General features: G+C 42.6%; 1 protein-coding gene across 1 annotated transcript in view; it reads left to right on the top strand.

The window, feature by feature from the left end:
• The first annotated feature begins 609 nt into the window (after positions 1 to 609).
• The window catches only part of CHCHD6 (coiled-coil-helix-coiled-coil-helix domain containing 6), a 78,546-nt gene continuing 56,729 nt past the window's right edge, over positions 610 to 22,426 (top strand). The window contains exons 1-4 of the mRNA XM_054387606.1: positions 610 to 702; positions 1,674 to 1,806; positions 2,034 to 2,103; positions 4,175 to 4,307. Of these exons, the coding sequence (XP_054243581.1) occupies positions 613 to 702; positions 1,674 to 1,806; positions 2,034 to 2,103; positions 4,175 to 4,307 (426 nt within the window). The 5' untranslated portion in view covers positions 610 to 612. The remainder of the gene's footprint in view (positions 703 to 1,673; positions 1,807 to 2,033; positions 2,104 to 4,174; positions 4,308 to 22,426) is intronic.

Here is a 22,426-nt window from a genome sequence, read left to right as displayed (position 1 = left end):
GGAATTGCTGTGGACATCTTCAGAGACTTGTCAACCCGTGAACCCTCCCCGACGGACAGCATCTGGATGGTTCTTTAGTCTTGGGTGTTAGGAGGTAAGATTTGTGCCTTCTGACATATTTTTCTGCGTGGTTACCTATGGTTCGGTTTCGTTCGATAACTCTGACCCGGTAACGAAAGCCTGCGAGCTGGGATAACGGCAGTGGAAGGTTAGGGGCTGGTTTGATCCTACCTCCAAAACGCAAGTGTGGAGGGCGGGCACGCCTTGGCGCAGGAGGAGAGGAGGAAGCCCAGCGAGCCCGGAGACTCTGGTTCCACAGGGTCGGCTGCAGGGTGAGGCCGAAGCAGTAACCCGACGCGGAGAGCAGCTTTCCGCGGAGCCGGACAGGCCGCCCGCGCATCGCAGCCGCCGCCGGCAGCCTACAGAGCCCAGCTTGCACCGCGCCGGCCTGCAGCACCGCGCCCCGCTATTGGCCTTCCCGGGGCCGGCGGCCAATGGGGCGCGGGTATGTTGGGAGGCGGTGGAAGGGCACAGAAGCTCTTGGCAGGCGGCAGCCCGCTGTGAGTGGGGGGCGCGGTGGGAAGAGGTGTCCGCAGCGCCCGTCTCGCCGGCATGGGAGCCAGCGAGAGCAGCCAGGGCGGCAGGAAGGTCTCCTTCGGGCTGGATGAGCGGGATCAAGTCCGCGTGCTGCAGGGCATCAGGGTGAGGCGGCCCGAGCGGGCACTGGGGCCGGGTGATGGAGGCAGGGTGGCTGCGGGAACGGGGTTGGAGGACGAGGATCTGGGCTGAGGAGTGCTGTGCTGGAGCGACAGGAGAGGGCAGGGAATGTGGTACAGGGGTAGAAGGGGTAAGTGGAGAAAACCAGTGAGGAAAAAGGGAGGAAAAACTGGAAGGTTGAAGGAGTAGGGGGTTGGAGAGGAGATGGAATGATTGGAAGGTGGTGGGAAAGAGGGCTGAGTACCTGAGCATTACTTTTCTTAAGTGGTGACACACCAGCATTTATCTCCCCTTCCAAACTCTGCTCTCAATCCTATTTTCCTCCTTGATGCTTAATGACCCCATCTCGCCCCTGCCTTGTGCAAGCAGTTTGATGCCAGAGCCACTGCCTGGCTGTGAGGGCATCCCAGGGGAGACACCTCTGCCCTTATTAATGATACCAAGAGCCTTGGCAAAGCACTGCTGTTAGAACATTCAGGCAGGTAAGAGACTATGAGGATTAGTGAGGATTAGGGTGTTTCTTGAACGGTCAGTGGGAAAGTGCTTCTTGAACTTACTATGTGTATGTGTTATGGAAACAAGCCCTGGAGTGGTGGTGTTGTCATTAAGGAATGTTTTCTTACCCCATCAAGACCCCTCTCCCTGTTTTTCATTAGTTATTTGGATTTTGGATTTTTTTTTTTTAAATTGCTATCATAATTTTCATTGCTATTGCTTCTTCGTCCTTTTATGGCTAATTTTCTTCTATGATTTCTCTGATAAGAGCTTGCAGAGTGTGTTTTGCTGTGGTTGCTTATTTTTCATCTCATTTTGACCAAAACTTGACAAAACATTAAAATAAAGCAACTGGTACTACTATTGGAGTAGCATGGAAACTGATAAACAGGGAGCTTTCATAGTGAAATGCATTAAGAATTGACTTGGTTAATTTCTTTCCTGTATTATGTCTGTTTCAGCTCACTGAAGATGTAGTGAACCGAATGAAAGAATCTTCTCAAAGTAAAAGGGACAACCAGAGATCGTCCCGTTCATCCAGTGGCACAGCTCCATCTTCATCAGCTGCAGAAGGGAAACCCAAATCTCCTATAGGTACTGTCAGTCCCTATCAGGTCCTTGGGCTCTTTTGACACACTTGTCAGTAGTGCTGCCACTGGATGTTATGTGGTATCCCTCTATTTTTTCAAGATAGGAGATTTCTTATATATGAATACAAGAATATGTATATTCTTATATATTAATTTCTCCTCAAATAATTTATGATGTGATAGAGGATGTGTTGTACTATAGATATCACACGTTCATGGTTTCTTTTCTAGGAATCCAGCCACCAATGGCAAGTGACTCTGGTCAGAAGTCTTCTGCTGCAGAGCAGGACCTGTACAGGAGGTAAGGTGAAATTCTTGAGAAATACAATATATAAGCCCCTTTTGGCTTATGTGTTTTTTGTTTTTTTTTTTACTTCAGTCCAAGCACAGTGATTGTATATTTTAATGCCTGAGAATCCCATTTGAGACTTTTTTCAGTTAAAGGCCATGGAACACATTTTTTTGGAGGAGCCTGTCTCCTAGCCAAAAGGAGCAGTGAGGGGAGCTGTGGGATGTTGGAATGGTGTATGGAGAAACAGGAAGGACTATGGAAAACTTTTCTGTGATGTGTGCTGCGAGACCAATAGAGCATGAATTTCAGTATAGCTGCCTTTTCTGGGACAAATGAAGGAGTCCAAGTGTTTGATATATCCTGGGAGGGAAGGGTTTTGGAATCTCAGATATGGTAGTGGGTTTAATTCATTTCATACCTAAAACAGACAGGTCCATCTTAGGTAACTGATTCCATTCCTTCTTTTTAATAGACTGGGCATAAAGTCTGTCAGCCAGCACTAAAGTGCTATGAATTTTTCATCCAACAGTATTTACACTTGTTAAGACAGAAATACCTGTAAAGGCGAGGGTAAGACTTGAGGGGGGAATTGCAGAAGAGAAGTGTCCTCTTCTCTCTCTCAGAAATACAGCAGTCTCCTCCTAGTTCCCTGTATTGCAGGGCAGTGAGAACTTCAGTTCTGTGTAGCTCAGTAGCTTTCTATTTCTGTTGCTGCTCTGATGGTCTTTACCATGCTTACTGTCTAGGTAACGGTGAAAATCAGTCTGTGTGTGCGTGGTGTTTTTTGAGGATTGCAGCTGACTGACCAAGCCTGTTAAAAACCCTGTTGCATCAATCACACTGTCCTTACAAAAGTCAGAGATGCAACCAAGAAAATCTTTGGAAAGCTGGATCATTTTTTTGGGGACTGTGGGACAAAATTACTAGCAGTTTTAAGTGCTGAGTTACTGAACTGCATCCCACGTACCTGACGCGGGAAAGGAGAGGTACACAGAAATGTGGTGGAATGGTAGGCAGGTAAGACAAGAAAGGGAGAAGCAGCTTCTATGTGTGTGTGAATGGACAGAAGCCTAAGAAGGTTTGTGGATGACTCAAATTCTTAAAGGAGTGCTTGCTGTGCTGGAGAGGAACATTGCCACTCAGAAATTTGAGGCATGTTAGAAGAGAGGATGAGGGAACTGCATGGGCTTTGCCTGGCAAAGAAGGAGGATGGAACTGTTGTTTTCAGCTTCCTAAAATGGTACAATAGAGACGGTGCCAGACTGTTCTTGGAGGCACACACTGAAAGGACAAGAGGCAAGGGACACAGATCACAGCAGGCATTGTGTGTTGTGTGTGTCCTGAGACAGTGAGTGCAGTGAAGTACTGGAGCAGGTTGCACTTAAGCGATATTAGAATCTCCACCACTGGAAATCATTATAGAGTGACTGGAGAAGGCCTTGAGTGACGTGGTCTAACCTTGAAGTTAGTTCTGTTTTGAGCAGGAGACTGGAATAGACGACTTTCAAAGGTCCTGTTGTTTATTTACTTCACGTTTATCTCTCTTTGCTTGCATATAGAATTTTCAAGGCACAAGTTTTTTCTACTGCACAAAGTTTCCTTCGTGGATGCTTAGGTATCCAGACCGTGGATGTGACCAGGCTGCTTCTCTTGGTGCTGTTGTTGCATGCATTTGATGTTACTCTCTTTCCCTTTTATAGCAGAAGAGCACCATTGTCAGCCAGGTTAACTCCTTTTATTGTATGCCCCTTGATCTGTTCTAAAGCAGTATCTATTTTTCTGGCTAACTACTTTCTATTTTCACTGGCTTCAGGTGATAATTAAATACTCAGAACTAAATATAACTGAGGTATAAGCTTATATGGTGCTAAATCTGCTGTTGTTCTCAGAGCTGTACCTCACCAAACTTGTAGGTCATGTTTAAAGTTTGTTGGACTTCTGAATTCCTTCTGGTGGGGCTGTGAGCAGACTTTGTCAAAGAGGTTATGGATCTGTGTTTTGGCTCTAGGCAGGAGTAGTCCATAAGCCATGACCCTGTTGCCAGAAGTCTGCTGATCACCCTCTCTCTGTGCTCATACAGGTATGAGCAAGAACAAGCACTGGTCCAAGAGGAGTTGCTCCGTCTGGCCAAAAGAGAAAGTGAAGCCTTGAATACTGCCCTTCAGCAGGAGAGGAGCAGCAGTAAAGAACAGAGGCAGAGAGCAGCCCAGCTGGTGAGTGACAAACCCCTTCAGGAAGTTTCCAGGCAGGACAGGCTAAAATATCTCTGCGTGAAGGGATTCATTAAATGTTGCTTGTGTGATAGACTTGAAAACTTTGATTTAGGCTGAAACGCTCATCACTGCCTAATTCATAGATCATAGAATCTATGAACCTAATTCATCACTTGGCATTTGTCTTGTGGTGTAGCTGGTGAGCTGCACTCACAGTGTGGTGTGCAGTGATGGTAAGGCCAAGTGTGCAAGGAAAGGCATAAGCAAAGACTGCTGGGGACAGCTTTACCTGTGGCATTCAGTGTGGAGTGTGTTTATGAGGTCATTGTCTGAGCTAGAGAGAACTCTGAAACTATGAAGTGTGTGAAATGAATGTTTTGATAGGTACAGGACCAGAGTCTGCTGACGTGATCTGTCTTGAAACCTTGCTTGGTTTTTCTATAGCATAATTGTGCAAATACTCAAATTAATAAAAAGTAACAGTGAGTTCTGTTGAGTCTTTTATGATAACAGAAGAACTGTCATAAAACTGTCAACTATTTTAAGATTTTGAAGAAGGCTTAAGACTGATTCTTAGGGACCAGGAAGCGTAAACCCCTTTTGTACACACCATCAACTCCCAGACCAATCCATTCTCACCAAGCAGGCAGACTTGGTTTTGAGCACTTCTTGCTACATCCTCTACTGTTACCCAGGCACCTTGGTGTTGCTGAGTTAACCTGTTGGGTTATTGTCATAACTAGTGCTGAAAAGAGCAGTGATGGAGGCAGAAGTACAATGAGACTATGTAGAGCAAAAGACTTTTATCAGTACAGTAGATTGGAGTTGATGCTTAATAGTCACATGATACTATTTTACGTTGTTTTCTTCTAAATACTAACATTATTGTGGCAATGGTGTGCTGCCTGTAAATAATGCAGAGTCTTACTGGAGCTGCCACTTCTTCCTGACCTGTGGTGGAATAACTTTTTAGGTGTGACAGTGAGGTGGGACTGAGCTTGCCACAGTGAGATCAAACTCCCAGTGCATTTAGACTGTGATGTTGAAGCTTTTTTTTGAGAGAACAAGACTGAAAGTAGTTCTCCTAGTCTGGTAAATGTGAAAGGATGGTTTAGGGAGAGGATAACCTTAAGTAATGATGGTCTTTATTGTTCCTTCCATCCTACTTTGCTGTTGCATGCACTTGATTTAAATGAAAACTCCTTCTATGAGCATGTTTGAATGCTAACAGGCAGGTCTTACTCAAGCATGTGACTTGGCTGTGAAGCGTTTTGAGGTTACAGTTTTGGTGGCTTGGATAAATAAAATTGTTATAAGAATGGCCATAGTGTTTCAGACAGAAGGTCCTTCTAGCTCTTGCCCATCTCTGATAGTGATCTGCAGCAGCTGCTTAGGGAGAGCAGGAGAACAGAGCAAATGTAGACCAGTACAAGTAGTAGCCACTTGCAGGCCCTTGCAGCTTCTGCTGTTCTGGGGTTTGGAAGCTTCTTCAGCAAGAGGTTCTATTTTCACTTTGGTGTTAACAGTCCTTAATGAGATTGTCTTCTGTGAATTTGTCCATTTGTGGTTTTGGACCTGTTGGTGGTTTTTGAATCCGTGATAATGTTTGTATGTGGTTGGATTGGTAGATCTCCTGGATGCAGCTTGTGAAAGGCTGCTGTGTTGTAGGAAATCATCCCCTTGGCAGATTATACCCTGATCATAGGAAGTTGCATGATTGCTGAGCTCTGGAATTGGGATGTCTGAGGCAGGTGACTGCAGTTTGTCTGCATAGGACATCTGGGTCAGCAGATGCAGTATTAACTCTCTTCCCACTAGAAAGAGAATGTTCTCTTTATGAATGCAATTAACCAACTTCTGTAAAGAGGCAGGGGAAGAAGCTAGTGGATTAATTGTAAAATATAAAGATGTGGTCTGGCTGAGAAGTAGAGCCTTGCCTTCCTGCAGTGGGGTGGAGAGTAATCCTGGGGAAGTGTTGACTAGCAGAGTCAGGCAACATTGAAGTGTGAAGAGGACACCTCTAAAATGCATGGAGACCTGCCTGCTAACATACAAAAGTAGCTCTGGTATCTGAATTAGCTTTAAATCCTGCTGTGTTTCATACCCAGATGTCACATACTTGATGCTTTGCAAAAATCTAATCAGGCTCTCCTTGTGTAGCTCACAAAAGATAAATAGCAACCACAGAGTGTTAGCCCAGAACGTGGTGCAAGAATGAGAAAGTGTTAAATTTTATTGCTCTTTAACTATCTCTTGATCAGTCATAAATTTAAGATCCTTAAAAATGGAATAGTCTAGCTTCTCCTTGCAAAGATGAGGTCAAAGCTATTGTCTGTTGGCTTCTAGATGTCTTCCTATGTGAGAACTGGTTTTCCTAGCCTTATGAATTATTGGGATCCTTGTCAGACCTGCTTTATCTCAGCTACAGTTTAATTTTGGGCATGGTTACCTTATTGTATTGACTTAGTCCTACACATTTCATATCTGTCCTTTGTCTTGCAGTATTATTTTCATCCTTTATTTGGAGTAGGGGTTGAATGTTTCTTGCTCACCCTTCTGCTTTTTATTCCTAGCCTATGAAGCAAATAACAGGTGTGAGCTGCTCCTTGATCTCTTTTGTGTCAGTCTTCTCTTTCAGGTAGAAGAAAGTAGTGTAACTCTAGGTGTACCTTGTGGTATTCTGGGTGCAGATCACACTGGAAATTATCTGCTTGAATTTATAAGTGAACAACTCACAGGCAACCAGCAACAGAATGAGAGGACACAGTCTCAAGCTGTGTAGGGGGAAGATTAGGCTTGATCTTAGAAGTTCTTCACAGAAAGAGTGATTGCCCATTGGAATGGGCTGCCCAGGGAGGTGGTGGGGTCGATGTCCCTGGAAAGAAGTTTAAGAAAAGGCTGGGTGAGGCACTTAGTGCCATGGTCTAGCTGATTAGTTAGGGTTGGGTGCTTGGTTGGACTTGATGATCTTGGAGATCTCTTCCAACCTGGCTGATTCTGTGTGTAACTTCAGGGTTGTTGTCATTGTTGTGACCTACTAGGGAAGCTAAAGAAAAATGGGGAAGCGTTAATGAAAGAAATAAGAAATAAATAATTGGCTTCTTGCAGCACATAATGTAGTAAAAATTAAAAATCATGCCACATATAATTAGAAAGGTTTGGTTTATTCCATATTTGCAGTAAAGATCTTGAGCTGCCCAGTGCCTTTAGCATATCAATAACTTGGTGACTAGGAGCCTTCTCTTGTACAGCTGTCTCCAGTAGTGCTGCAATATTCTCCTTTAACCTTACCACTTGTAGATCATAAATCCAAACGTGATAGCTGTATTTTAAAGTGGTTTCATTTTGGTTCTGCTGAACATCACTTGTCATTTAATCTTGTCTTTATAGTTTTCATTCACTGACTTTTATTATTGGCAGTATTGCTATGAAGCACTTCTTCAGTCTTATTGCATAGCACACATTCCTAAAGAGAGCATGGACTAGTGCTAACCTTTGACAGAATTTGTGTCAGCTTCTGGGGCCAGTTACTTCATCATTTACAGGGTAGGATGCAGATTAAAACTTCTGTTTGTTGTTTGTTTGTGTGATTTTGCTTGCAGTGTTATTTTTGTTGTGTGGCTGTGTATTTTTTTGTTTTATTTTTGCTTTTTCCTTGAAGTGGTGGTTGCAAGAAGGATTTAGAGGTAAGTACCTGTGTTCTACATTTTTTTGTCTTGATCTTTTTTTTCCTTTCCTTTTTTTATTTTATAACTTTGAACAAGGTACTTAGCTTTGAGTAAAACTCCTTAAAGTTTTAGTTTAAGAATCAAAATAGCTCTCTAAGTAGAAACTGCAGCATTTGCTTCCCTCTTTGAGCTAATACGGCTTTTTGATTAGCCATGGGAGACTGGCTGAATTGGAAGTGGTCTGCTAAGATGCTGCAGAACTCTCACCAATTTGTGTTAGAGATGTAATGTTTTGTTTGTTTGTACAGCACTGCAGGATCATGGTGCTGACTGGACTCTGAATAATTTAATGCTTAAAATACAGCGAGGGTTGTATGTGCAGGGTTTCACAGCAGGGCTGGAGGGGTTTAACTAATGCCTGCAGCATGCCTTGAGTCTCATGTGAAATAGCCAAGAGTTGATACAGCTATCTTTTAAAGTTTGCTTTCTTTTTTAACCTAGCATGAGGAACTTCCAAAGTTGTCATAGTCAAGTTATTTAACTGCTTCACTGTGTTGTGAATAGTCTCACCTTTCTGCTCTACCAGGAGTCTTTCCTTTTTCGTCTCCAATTAATCAAAACCTTTCCTCTCAACTTCTCAGTTCTTTTGGCTTTCCTTTTTTTCTTCTTCTTGCCAACAAAAGAAATTTTGCAAGCGAAGCTGCTCTTTTTTCTTGCCTTTCTGCTTTTGTAATCTCCTAAGGCTGAGCAGCATGTGCAGCATATGCATCATGAGCCTCTTGGAGCCGGTGACTCCCTGCCTGATGGTTTTCTCTGAAACCTTTGAGACAAATCAATGTGGAATGGGAATGGAGAAGAGCAGAAGCTGGGGGGGAATAAACGCGATTAGGCGAAGACATCTCATTACTACTCTAGAAAGGGAGGATTATAACTTATAAAATAGGAGGATCTCATTTAGGGGCCATGTGTGCCTGTGTTATCAGGGCAGAGGGAGAGCAAATAGAATAAATGAAATTAATACTTTGAAAAGAAGCATTACCCGGATTTGAGAATTGAACTAATATGATTTGTGCAAAGCCCTGGAGTTCTTATCTCCCCATTTAATACCCCTAGGATAATGGCTTTGTCAGTTATTGACCAAAAGTCGCCGTCTTCCTTCCCACTTTGAAAGAATGAATTCAGAAGTGGGGTGATGCTGGGACAGACTTTGCACCATGATCAGCTTTTGTAGGCAAGACTGATGGGCATTGGTTGCTGTGTGAGAACAGACTGGACACAGAATTCCTAAATTGCTGTGAAAGTGCTTCTCCAAGTGTTAGTGATGGGCAGCTTACTTTTCTTAGTGTTCTGCTCGCTGGCTTGCTGGATGGCAACCTTTACTTTCTGGTGGCTCCAGCATTGCACTGTTGTGATTAGCATGGTTCAGAATATAAGCATGGGAGGGAATACAAGGATTTAGGGTTTGCCTCTGGCTGCTCCAGTAGCTGATTATAGTTGGTCATAGGCTCTGGATTATTTCAGATGATTTCTTGCCCAGAAATAATCTCTTTGCTGTTTGGTGCCTTCATCTCCTGTTGATTCAGCAGAGGGGGGCTGAAGGGAGAATGTGCAACTGGCAATGTCTTTTATCAGGGCAGTGGGTTTTGATATTGATGTCATCTTGTCAATGTGGAATTCTGAACTCTTGGGCTTTGTTGGTGGCATACTTTGGACACTTCCATCCTTGGTTTAGTGTAGATTGTGGTCTACTGACATTTTAAGCAATATATTAATTTCTCCATTTCAAAGAATGTGGAGGTAAAGTTGCTTAAAATTGGTGAAAGCAGCATAAACAGCTCGTTCATAGATTAATACAATAGAGGAGAATTTTGGTGGTGGTAGGAGAGTGGAGCAGTGGTGGATTGAGGTATTTTTTTGCTTTGTACGGATGGTAGGGTGATCCAGTTGGCCTAGTTCTGGTCTTTGAAGCTTCAAGCCAATCATGCTTACATTTTTTGCTTTGAATTGGCCACTGTTGTGCAGTATCAGCTGTAGATGCAGCTGAGCTGATGCTGAAGATGGTTTCAGAAATGGTGCTGAGCATGATTTAGGTTTGTTAAGGCTTTCATTTACTTTGCCCTAAGCTGGGGATCAGCTTCATCCTGGCTGATTAAGTATCTCTTGATTAGGCTGGGTTTCTGTTGTGCCTAATCTCCTATCACTGTGACAAGCTGGAGTAACTGGCTGGGGTCCAGTAGTAGATGGTGTTTGAAACTGACAACGTGAAGAGACGCTGCTGGTTTTGAGGTCAGGCTGCTATCCTCAAAACTTGTAACTTTTCCCTCCCTATTTATCTGAACTGATGCAATGAACACGATGTGAGCTTGCCTTATGCTTTGGATACTGCTCACATTAGGGCCAGTTTTGTTGGTCCTGTTTGCTCAGCACAAAGGGCTAAACCCTTCGAAGGTTGCGAGCCTCTGTGGTTTGTACTGCAAGGAGACATAGCTGACACAAACCTTGAGGTTTTGTGTCTCTTCAATTTCTGTAAATATTTCTTGATAGAAGTGTTTCTTTTTGTGGGTGAGGCAGAAAACACTGACTAAATGTAGAACATTTGGAGGCTTGTTTCAAAAATAGTGCAAGCCTAATTTTCATGGATTTTACAGTGAATAGCAACAAGTACCTGCATGTGTTTACTAAAGGAATGAGACTTCTTTGTTCAGATTCATCTTTATGCTTTCTTTAAAAAATGACTGGTGTGTTTAGTTACTAGAACATGAACTCTTACATACAGTGTGGGTATGCCCAGTGGCACAGGCAGTACTTCATGTTCCCTGCAGCCTGGCTGCTTGCTGAGCATTTCATGCCCTGCTCAAACACTCTCGTACCTAATCATGGTGCAGGCAGAACCAGCTAGGGAACTCTAGCAGAAGTGACATTATCTTGGGCTAAAAGTTGCAGTGCAGCTGCTTTGCATTGCTTTCACCAATGGAATAGATTTGGTACAAATGGAAAGGTAGTTTTTGGTTTAAGCCTTACTGTTGTATTACAAAAAGTTGTAAGGTATCCATAGCAGGATTTAAATAACAAGGCTGATTAGCTTTGGACCTTTTTCCTTCTGTCCCTCTCACTTTTGCTGTCTGAGCTAAAAGATGCTTTTCTAGACTTCAAGTTAGTGCCCTGATCTTCTTTGGCCAGAATACCCCTTCTTTTCCCCCACAGATGGATTCTTCTGCTGCTACCCTCTACTATAGAAGTGGGTACATTTCTGCAGTGAAGGAATGACTCCTTTTTATGAGACCATTAAACATTTAAGGGGTCCCTATAGAAGGCAGTCTTGCAGTATTAAATGGTGGACTTTGGGAAGGTTTGCATTAAATTTAAGCTTGCTGTGCTGAGGATCTACATGTCTTCTACCTCCAGCAAGCTAATAACTTTTGGTCTCTGGAGCATCGGTGAGGTCTAAATTTAACTAAAGCAATTTTGGAGAATGTGTACTACAGTGAACCCAGAATGGAAAAACAAAGCTAAGTAAAACCAAAAGAAAACCACCTCTTTCCCTGTCTTCTCTGGAGGGAAGGCAAGGCTGTTATCTGGCTAAGGGTAAGATGCTGTGTATGTGCTCCTTATTTTCCCTGCTACTGCTGCTATGCTTTCTCAGACATTTTAAAGTGGATTTTTTTTTAATAACTTCCAATTTCTGCAGCTAGCTTTTATCTCCTGACTGAAGGTTAATTTGTGTTTGGAGAGTTTTTGCAGATTGCAGCAGCTGATGGTGGTTTGACCTTCTCATTTTTTGTAGTCTCTTGGACTAAGGAACCTTATCACAAAGTTGGCCTCTTTTTAAATCCAGCAGCTGCAATGAATTAAAATTGTCTATGGTGCTGCCTTCTTTCCCTGTCTGCCTTCAATTCTTGTGTGCCCATATTTCCCAATTTTTTTGTCTACCATGTTCATATCCTTCTCAGAAACGTCTTCCAGATTCATTTGTTGTGACTTAGGGTTACTGTAAAGCCTTGCCATCACTTAGGAAGCAAAAGATAAGATTAGCCTTAATTTCCCACTAATTATCACTGTAAAATATTTAATTCATAAAGAAGTAAGAGAGTAATATTCCAATATTTTTCATGAATGGTTCAGCATTCATGGAAAAAAAGCTAGTACTGAATTTAAGGAAAAAAATATTTATTTTACTGCCAGACTACTATGGAGTAGTAGAACTCTGCTCTAATTTTTCAAGCATAAGCAACAGATTTGATAATGCATCAAATGTTTCAGTACAATTTTTTTTTTTCTGTGGGCCATTATTAGTAAAATGTGGTATGGTTTGTGGTGTAAGATTGTCATAGGCATAAAGGCTGAGAGTGTTCTAAGAATGTAGTTTCTACTGTCTTGGTTAAACTTTAGTTTTGGATTATGATTTTGCTTGTCTTTTTTTGAGTACTTGCAATATTACATATATCTATCTTAGTATTTGCTGATAGATTTCCAGTATTTATTGTATTCTATCTAAAAATTTACAGTGTTTAAATCTTGAATCAATGATCCTTGATGGCTGAAAATTTTCTTGATGTTTCTGACTAGAAAGCATTACTTCAAATTCATAACCTTGCCCTCTTTTGAAGGGCTAATATAGCTAGGAAATGAGTTTGCACTGAATGGAACACTTGGCTTGCACTCTCAGCTGATGGGAATGTGAGGTAAATGACCTGCCACTGGATGTCACTTCTGTCATATTCCCTAAATGCCATCAAAATTAGCTTTGGTGCTTCTGCCACCTTTTCTCAGAGCCTTAACATGTATGTCTTGATGTGATGCTCATTGACAACAGAGGTGGCAAAGAAGTTCCCTGAGGTGGGCCAGGTATTCAGCACTGGGTGGCAGTGTGAGAGAGAAATGGTGCAGGGTCCTTTTTGGGTCTGGCAGGTGACTTCATAAAATAGGTCTTTTAATAAGATAGAATAGAAAGAGGGCTACAGATAGCAAGTGGATCTTGCATTCTTTCAGATGGATTCAGATCCATACAATGCAAGGATTTTCCAATGGCATGCTGTGCAGATGGAGAGCTTCCTCCTTTTTGATTGTTTGAACAATTATATTGTTACTAGAAACCAACTGTTGATAAAGGATGCTCACATGAGAACATCTTGCTGCCCTTTTATATAATGGCAAAGTCCCACAGGGCCAGTACTGAGCGACAGCTGCCTGCAGGCTCCTCCAGGTTCCCGGGTTGAGGAATCTGCAGCACAGGACAGGCCTGAAGGCCATGCTGTATCTGCACCTGCCCACCTTCACTTTTCTGTGAATCACCACCTCCTCTGTCTGCAGTGGTGTCCAGGTGAGGGTCACTAGATTCTACCCCTTCATCTACACAGTTTTGCACATCTCAAAAGACAGGTAAGTGTGGCAGTTTAGGCTGGGTGCCCCCTGCCACTGCTGCATGAGATACACCTCTGGTGTCCCAGGTGCCCACCCAGTAGGGGTGGACACAGGAAACGGCGTATTTCTACCCATAAATCCTGCACCCTATAAGGCCATCTGCAGAGTCATTCTCTTGCTCTTTCTTCCCTCTCTGCTCCCATGGGAGATGTCCTCTCTTATCGGGTAATGCCGGAGGGGGTATCTCAGGCCTCTTAGACCTGACTAGGCCTAATGCCAGGAGGAGAATGGAGGGGGGGCAGTCTCAGACCTGGCCAGCCTGAGACTTGCCTAGCAGTGGGAGGGGGGAAGAAAGAGCCCTGAGGGATTGGGTAGACCCTCAGGTGGGAGGAGGGAAGGATTGGGAAGCCTCTGGGTACTATGTAAGGGACTGTATATGCTTTAGGATGTTCTTTGCCACTATGCTGTGTAGTTTTTCTGTAGTTTCACCAATTGTTTTTCCATTTAAACTTTCCATCACTCTCCAATCCATTTGCGTGTGTCATTCTTTTGTCCCTTTCGGGGCAAGAGATGTTCTGGCTGGCCTCAAACCAGCACAGTAAGTTACATTGTATTAGCAAGCTGTTCAGCTAATGGGAAGTTTCCAGAGGGGCTGGAATGTTACCTGTGTGGTAACACCTGTCAGTGCACCATACAGACCAGCATGAGGTTGTCCAGTGGGTTCCCGCTCAGCAGCTGCTCATGGTAACGTACGGGCTTCTCAAACCCCTCATATCAGGCCTAACAGAGCAGATGTGTCTTGTTCAATGGCTTTTCCTCAAATACAATGTCTTCCACAAGTCTCCCAATACAAATAGCTCTGTTGGGTTGTACTGGAAGATGAATCTGCACGGTATGATGACAGAGATCAGCAGCACTGATGTCATTCCTTTATTTCTCACCCTAAAGAAAAGTTAAAGCAAGCTGATACAAAGAGCAAATGTCACTGAGTCATCTTCCAGTTTGTTTATACCCTCTGAAACATTTGGGAGTCCTCAAACTTGCTTCTATTTGCTGATGAAGTTAATTTCCATTGTGTGCTTCCCTCTCCCTCTTTCTGCCTGTGTCTTTACTTTCCTCAAACTGCAGGACAGTTTGCTCCTGCTGCCTCTCCTCGTTGCGGCCTTATCAGGCACGTGTGCAGCGGCTGAGATTGCAAACGCCGCTGTTCTCCGGGATTCTGAGCATCAGACAATGTTTTACACGGCGTCCCATTCTCTAGCTGACTGGTTGGACATGATGTTGGTACCTTATCTTCACGCTGACACACACTGGACATTAATAGAAATACATTGCTGAGGCACATGTGTGGAATTTCAAGCAGCCTTTCTAGCTGTGCTTTAGATAGTCTATTGTGTGCTTAACCTCTGGGAAGAGGTTTTGATGAGAAACGCGGAATGTTAACTCTTGGGCAGCTGGGTGGACTCTCCTGGAGTTTCTTACTACAGTCAGCATAATATCTTCCTAATTGCCTGCTGCTTATGTATTTTGGAGCTTCAGCAGTTTTAAACCTCTCATTCCATGAGCAATATTCCCCCCCTTCCTAGTGCAAATCTTTAGGGAAGAAATACCAATGTGTACTACGTGTGGGGAGGAGGTAGGAGATACGTGCTGCAGAGGAAAGTGAGCAGCCAGCACCCGTGTTTAGCTTTGTCTAAAGTCTGTCCCTGAATTATTTTTGGCTCTGTGATTGCTTTGCATCAACTGAAAAAATGGCCTGGGTGCAACTGCTGGTATTTGCCAGGAATTCCTTCTGCTTTTGGAGCACATTGAATTGTTACTGTTTCCTTTGCACTAGATACGTATACTTTTTCTGCTTGTTTGTTATGACCAGCTGCAATTATCTCTATTATTTATGAGTACTGAGTATAACATGATGGAAAGTAGCTTCTTAAAAGGGACTGTACTAAGGGAGAGGAAATGAGCTGATGACTTTCTCTTTGATTTTTAGACAAGGAAAATAGAATACCTGCAAGCTTATGAGGGAGGGAAGGAATGAGAGTTAGCTGGCTTTTTTTTCCTGTCTGCATATTACATTGGGGATTTGGAGCCGTTTTAGCCTTGAAGACTGTGTGATAATGGGCAAACTTGCAGTAGGAGTTGAAAGTAAAAATTGATCAAGCAGACAGATAGAGCAAGGCTATTTATAATTACTGTCCAAAAGAAAAAAGCTCTGTAGTTTAATACCTACTTGAATAGTACATTAGACTTAAGGATACATTTGTTAAATATCCAGTGCTCTTCCAATTAGGACCAAGAGCTTGCCAGATACATTGGCTGGATCTTCAGCCTAATAATGCTTTTGCCATGTAAAAAGTGGTTCACTGTCAAGCAGATGACTTCAAGCTCCTTTCTTTTTCTAAACACATAGGCTCGTATCTCTTCTGTCTCCTTTTCCCTTCTTTCCAGCCTCTGAGCAAAATGGATTTGTTCCTCAGTGTTCATCTTGCTATAGCTGTAATTGGCACTGTCAAGCTCAAACTGTGACTCCCCCCTGTAGCTTCTGAACTTCCAATACATAAATGGTTCCTTACAAAAGCTATTCTCTTCCCAGCTGAGGATCTGAGCAGTCAGTCATTTTTGTACTTTTATATGATATGTTATGCTTTTTTCACATTTAGCTGTTAAAAAGGGGGAATTTGGAATAAGGGTATGTTAATAAACCCAAAACAACAACAAAACCCAACAAAATGAACGCCACCACCCACCACCCCAAAAAATCCAACAAACCACTAGCAAACAAAAGAACATAGAAAACTCCCCAAACCAACTAACCAAAAAACCCCCAAACAAAGCAAAACAAAAAAATCTCCCCCAAACTGAGGACAATAACAGCAACAATTTGTATCAGCTGCAAATATTTGCTTGTTCTTAAATCCTCTTCTCTAGTTTTTCAGGATGAAAGAATTTTGGTTTAGGTCCAAAACATTTTGAAAAAACATGGGAGCTTTAAACTGCAAAGCCAACTACAGTTCTAAAGATAACGAACATCAGTCCAGCCTTTAGTTTTCTAGAATTTAAAATGTTGCCCCCAGCCACAGCATGCCTTTTCCTGTTCGAGGCTCAGCATTTTGCAGTGTAATTTTTCTAAGCTTTGTGGTGCTGAAGGTTTTCCTTAGAGTTCTGTTAAAAGCCTGCTTGCCTGTGATTTCCTGTTATATAGCAACCTGCAAAGAGTGATGGCTCTGTGGTCAAGTAAAACTTTGACACTGTTCATTTACTGGTAGCAGAAGCAGGATGCATCAACACCTTTTCCCATCTGATGGCTGCTCAGAAGCTGGCTCTCAGGTCACTCTGCCCTTGTTCCAGATCGTGATGAAGATCTAAATGAAATCTTCAAGCTTTTGCCAGCCACTTGCATTTGCTGTTCTTTAGTGCAGTTTAGAAGTAGTTCATAAAACTGTATGCATCTGGGGTAAAAGTAAGCATTTTCATTGTAATTAATTTAGACGGAATATCGGTTTGTGCCCAAATTAAGTGGAGCCCCTTAGCTGTGCTCCTGTTCCAGTAATGTCATTCTGCCATGGCAAGCTTATTTTCTGAGGTTAATAAGGAATGTGTTAAGGCACCTGGAGGGAAAGGAGCTCTAATGGCCTTAGCTGCCATTCTTCTCTGTGGAGATGGGACTAATGTGGATGATAAATACTTTGCTGCCTCAGGCCTTGCAAACATGCAGTGCTCCCTGGGAAAGAAAATAGTTCAAGGGGTACCATGGATGTTCTTCAGATAGGTTGAAGTGGCAAGATTTTCTCCAGCCTAGTCTCACTAATGCGAATTTTAAACCCTCTTAATTTCAGTGCTTTGCTGCGAAGTATCTTGGAGGGCAGGTAATGGTAGAAGATGTTTTTTTCTGATTACACGTGTCTGCAAGCACAGCCAAAATTTTGCCTTGTTGGTGCATATGCTTAGAAGTTACATCTGCTCTAGGAATATCTCATACTGGGCATTCTTAAACGGCAGTAAAAATTCACACCTTTGTTAAGAATGAGTAACAAACTTCCGTGTCGTTAGACTGATTTCATGTTGTGGCACAGTCGCCAGCAGATGTTGCTGTTGAGCTTGATTGGGCTTCACTGTACAGTTCGAAGGCATCTGCCTATTTTAAGAGCTATGATGCAGACTGATATAGAACTAAATTTCCTGCTTGATAATTCATGTCACCTACTGGTAAGTCAATATACTGTCCAGGGACTGAAGGTACCTGTGTGTAAATAAATAAATTGTATTAGAATGTCTTTTTTGACCTGTGCATTATTTTTTTTTTCCACTTCATTACTGACTGAATTCTTACGAAACTTTCCACTGTTGTTAGCAAAGCAGTTTTGATTTGCTTATTTTTTTTTTTAATTATTTTTGAGGGAGGAAGTTTGTTGGCTCTTTCAAGTGAGCCTCTAAAATGTGATGGTGCAAATGGAGACTAATAGGCAATCCGTAAACGAAGGATCTTCGTTAGCATTCCTTTGAATTTAGGACCTGGGAAAATCTATTCCTGCCTTGTGTAGAATTTGGGAGATTATTTGGGGTCAAACCCCCTGCTCAGCCTGGTGCCTGCTGTATGTATTGATCTTACAGACTGTACTCTGCTCCTCCGTTCTTTATGATGTGATTCTAGCTGTAGTACTCCTTATTTTGGGACTAAAGATTGTTAATATGCATCTCGGGTGCATGCCAGTGATGATGTTCACACTTTTTCCTGTGCTGTGAGAGTGCTTTCAAAGCACTAGTGAGTTTTTCCTGAAGGTGGCAGTGAAAGGACACCCATTAAAGCTCCTTTCCAGGGAACTGCTGAGCCTTCGAATTGTTTGCATACCAATGAAATGTCTCAAAAGCTTGCTTATTTGTGTTCGTTCTGACTAGCTTCCCCAGGAGTTACCATAATATTTTTCAAAGTGGTTTTACCCCAAGTTTTTGAAGCTCTTCAGCCTCTATAGAAATATATAATTTGATATTGTGAGGCCACTGTGTACTGACATAATTTATGAACTGCTGAATCAGCCTGCTTCTATCTTTCATTTTCTCACCCTGCTTCTTGGGGCTCACTTTCATGTTTGAATGCATGGATCTAGCAGCTTGTGAAGTTGCTGTGTATTCACACTGCAGAGAGGAGGACAAGGTTGTCATGAAGATGGTGCAGGTTTCCGCACAAGTGATGGGCTCAGCCACCTCAGATTCCTCTTTGGTCTTCAGTTCTCCAGTTGGTTTCTAATAGTACTTCTTGGAGAGGTAGATAACTGCTCCTGAGAGCAAGTTTCGTTCTGGAAGTGGTGGGAGAAGAATGGCAGATACTGTCCTAATGACATCTCAGGCTCGCTATCAAAACTGGTGTTGCTGCTTTCATGACTCAGATCTTCTTTAAGATTCACTGTTTTGAAGACTACATCCTAGCCTTCTAAATAGATATTAGGTACAAAACCCAGACTGTAAAAATCGACTATAATATCTGTGTCCCTTTGTCTGCAATCAGACTATGTAGACTATCTAAGAAGGCCTGTACTGGAAAACCACTGAAGTTTCAGCAGAATTTTGAGATGTGTGCAGTGCTTTTGTAAAGATGATATTTCAAGTCAGTCGTCACTGATCGTATAAATTTCTGACTGATTTGGATTAATTTGGAATTTAAAACATAAAGATGATCTGGCTGGCCTTGGACAAAATAAATTATTGCTTTGAGGGCAGAATCTTCTCTTGAGGGACAAGTTGGTGGTTGGCTGGAATCCCTGCAGATTTTTAGGCAGGAGATTTGTATCTTTTCATCTGTTTTCAAGAAGGAGAAACAAGAGTTAGAAAAAACACTTAAAGGTTCAGTTAAGATTTATTCTGGCTGCATAACTGCCTTCCATAATAACTTTAATATGCATCATCCTGAAACTCTTAATTGGCCCTGGTGTTGGCAGGACTTTCAGACCCAGCAGAATCTCCAGTGTTCAGCAGCTTTTAGGAAGGAATGTAGCCAGAGAAGCACAAAAGATGAAATGGCTGCCTTATAAATTCTGACTGACCTTGAGAGTCCTTGTTTTAACAAGCAGGAGGATGCTGTTGAGAGCTTTCTAGACTAGAGCAGTGGTGGGAATGTGTGTAGGTGTGCAATTGTTGAGGCAAGAGGAGGGGATGGGGGAAGATCTTGTGTGCCTTGGAGAGAGGAGGTGGTTTCAGTGTGGGCCATGTACCTACTTACCCTGTTGTATCTGTTTCTGTCATTGGAGTCTTGTATGTATTAACAGTGATTAAAAATGTGTGGTTTGTTTTTTTTTTTTCCGTCTGAGGGATGTTTGTGGGGATGGGCTATGGAAGATCTGTGGGTTGAATTAATCCATTTCATCTGAAGTGGTGTCTTTATTTAGGAAATGATCCCAGTCAGTTATTCCTCTCTGCTTACTGACTGACTGGTCCCTGTGCAGGTGCTCATCAGACAGATCAGAGCTGCAGGATGAAGTCTTCTTTAGCTTCTCTTGGGCTCCCCCTGTGCCTGGGTGCCTGCCAGGCTGTTGTGGTATCACACAGTTTTTGTGACTGATGGAGGACTGTCATTTTTGCTCTCCTGGGCTGTCAGTTGAGCACCTCTTGCCGACCCTAAATTCCCTTTAAAACAAAACATTTGGCTTAGTTTATTTCATTCCATTAAGTAATTCCACTGCTAACACATAATTATCTACAGCAGTGACACTCGTCTGTGCTTTAATTATCTCAAAGCTGCACAGTTCCCCCTCCCCCCTGCCTGGAAGTTGTCACTTTTGCAGGGTGGTTTTGCAGAGATAAGTGTGTAATACAAGGCAGTGCTTTGGGTCTCACACAATACTCAGGCAGTTGCTGATTGCTAAATGCAGGCAATAGAAGAGGCAAGGATTTTGGTCTCAGCCTTCTATTAGTGGCTCTTATCCATGTGGAGTGAGAGACGTTGGGAAGGAAAAAGCTTATCAAAACTTCGTAATACAGGCTTGAAAGATAAAGATGTGAGCAAGTGCTGATTGGAGGCATTAAGCTTACAGGTGTTAGGAAAATTTGGAAGCACAAGTATTTGTTTTTCTTCTGAAGAAACTTAAGAAATGAAACATCCTTGATGCTGGGCAGCAACCCAGGAGCCCTGGTTGTGTGAGCAAGATTCTTTGTGTTTCTCTTTCTTTGTTTATTTTTCTTCTTCTTTTTTCTTCTTTCCTTTTTTCTTCCCCCCACCTCCAGCTTTCTTTTCTCACCTCCTTTTTCAGCAAGCACCTTCTATAAGTGCAGAAGATCCCAGTAGAAGTCTTCAATCCAGCCAGTCATTATAAGGAAATACAACTTAGTTACAGGGTATTGACTACCAAGCTGGATAAATATTCTAGTGGAATACCTGCTATTCCATAACACCACACTCTCTTGTTTAGAAAGGAGTGATTTTGTTAGTAAAGGACAGGGTCAATCCTGTCTGAACTTGGGGGCATGGAGGTAGCAGGATGCCTGTGTCATTGGAAGGTAAAGGTCTGTTAGGGATTAAAGTGTTCTTTAAGAGGTTTTTAAGCCCTTGCAAAATCTGAATGAGGAAGAAGCTGGAGGGGGCTCATAATTGGACTTGTCTAGCTTCAGAAAGCTGAGAGAGGTGGGTTGTAGACGCCTCATTTAACGCGCAATGATGCACTGAGGTTTGGGGATGAACACCTGGAGCATGTGTCAAAAAGATAGCAAATCTTGAGGGGGACCTGATAAAAATGAGGACAGGAGGAGGAAGGAAAGCCTGTTTATTATCTTATAATAGATGGAAATGAGGCCATTTATTGGTGTTATCTGCTGGCAGAGGTGTTCTGCCAACTACCTTCATTTGGAACTCTGACCAAGACATGCAGTATGTAATTGTGTTGCAGCTTCCATCCTGACTTAATTTTCAGAATTAGAGTTACTCTTTTTCACATACAAAAGCACTGAATTATTTTCCTGTATTGTTACGGTGAAGACAATTTCTTGCTGCTGACTGGCAGGAATGAGGAGGGGTGGACTATGTAGTTCATGCTGCAACATGTGTCCTCAGTCCCAGCAGTATCTGCTGCACTTGGCTGGCAGCAGCAGCACCTGTTGGAGTAAGATTTCCTTGGCCTACAAGTAGGTTGTATATTTTCTTTGGCTCAAGGATGTAGTCTTAAGTATGTCACTTGAAGACCTCACAGCTTACTGAGCTCTAAATCTTTCCATCAATCTCATATTTATTTTTCCACACTATTTATCACCATAGTGTTTTATGTACTTTCCAGATCAGTAGACTGGCATAATGTGGTGGTCAGTTTGATGGCTTTCTTCCTCTCAGGAGACTATGTTATATTAAAATTTGTACTTCCTACAGGAGGCTATATACTCACCCCACAGTCATTTAGTCTCAGAACTTTCTGAGGGAAAGTTCTGGGAACCTGAGCACCATTGACAAATTTCCAAACATCTCTTCTCTGAGTATTATTGATTGAGATACTTTTCACATCTGGCAATGAATGCTTTCACAGAAAAACTTGGAAGTGGTAAAGTTAATACCCAGCACAATTGCTTGAGTTTTTGGTTTTGTTTAAGGCATGCTTGAAAACCTTTCCATAAGAGCCCAGAAGGAAATACTGCCTTAGTGGCTTCTGTGACTCATCTTATGAAAAACCACTCACCAGGTCTGAAGTTTCCATGAGCCTATGTTAGTTATTTTTCTGGAGCTTGTGCTCTCACCTTTGTAATATATTTTCCGAGTAGAAATGGGATGTCACTCTTAAAATTGTTAGTTCATGCAAAGATACAAAGTAAAATGAGGAGATGAGAGCTGCATTATGGGAGTGATGGAGCTCATTGCCTCGATTCTCTTGTGTGACATGATTGAGGTACAGCATGGAGAGAACATTCCTTGTTCACATGGCAAGGGCATGGTTTGGGCATCATTGTGGAGCTGTTGTGGGAAAGGGTGGGTGAGTGATCTTAATGGGACACATGTGGGAGAAGAAAATAAAATAGAAACCATAGGACACCCTGTGGAGCCTGGGTTTGGGGTAAGAGGGAGAATAGCACTTCCTGGCTCTGTGTGCACACGTGATATCTTTGCCTCCTGTGAGTTTG

Source organism: Indicator indicator, chromosome 15 (assembly GCF_027791375.1).
Source record: "Indicator indicator isolate 239-I01 chromosome 15, UM_Iind_1.1, whole genome shotgun sequence".
NCBI lineage: Eukaryota > Metazoa > Chordata > Aves > Piciformes > Indicatoridae > Indicator > Indicator indicator.
The sequence above is the reverse complement of the archived record's forward strand: the minus strand, read 5'-3'. Positions and strand labels throughout refer to the sequence as shown.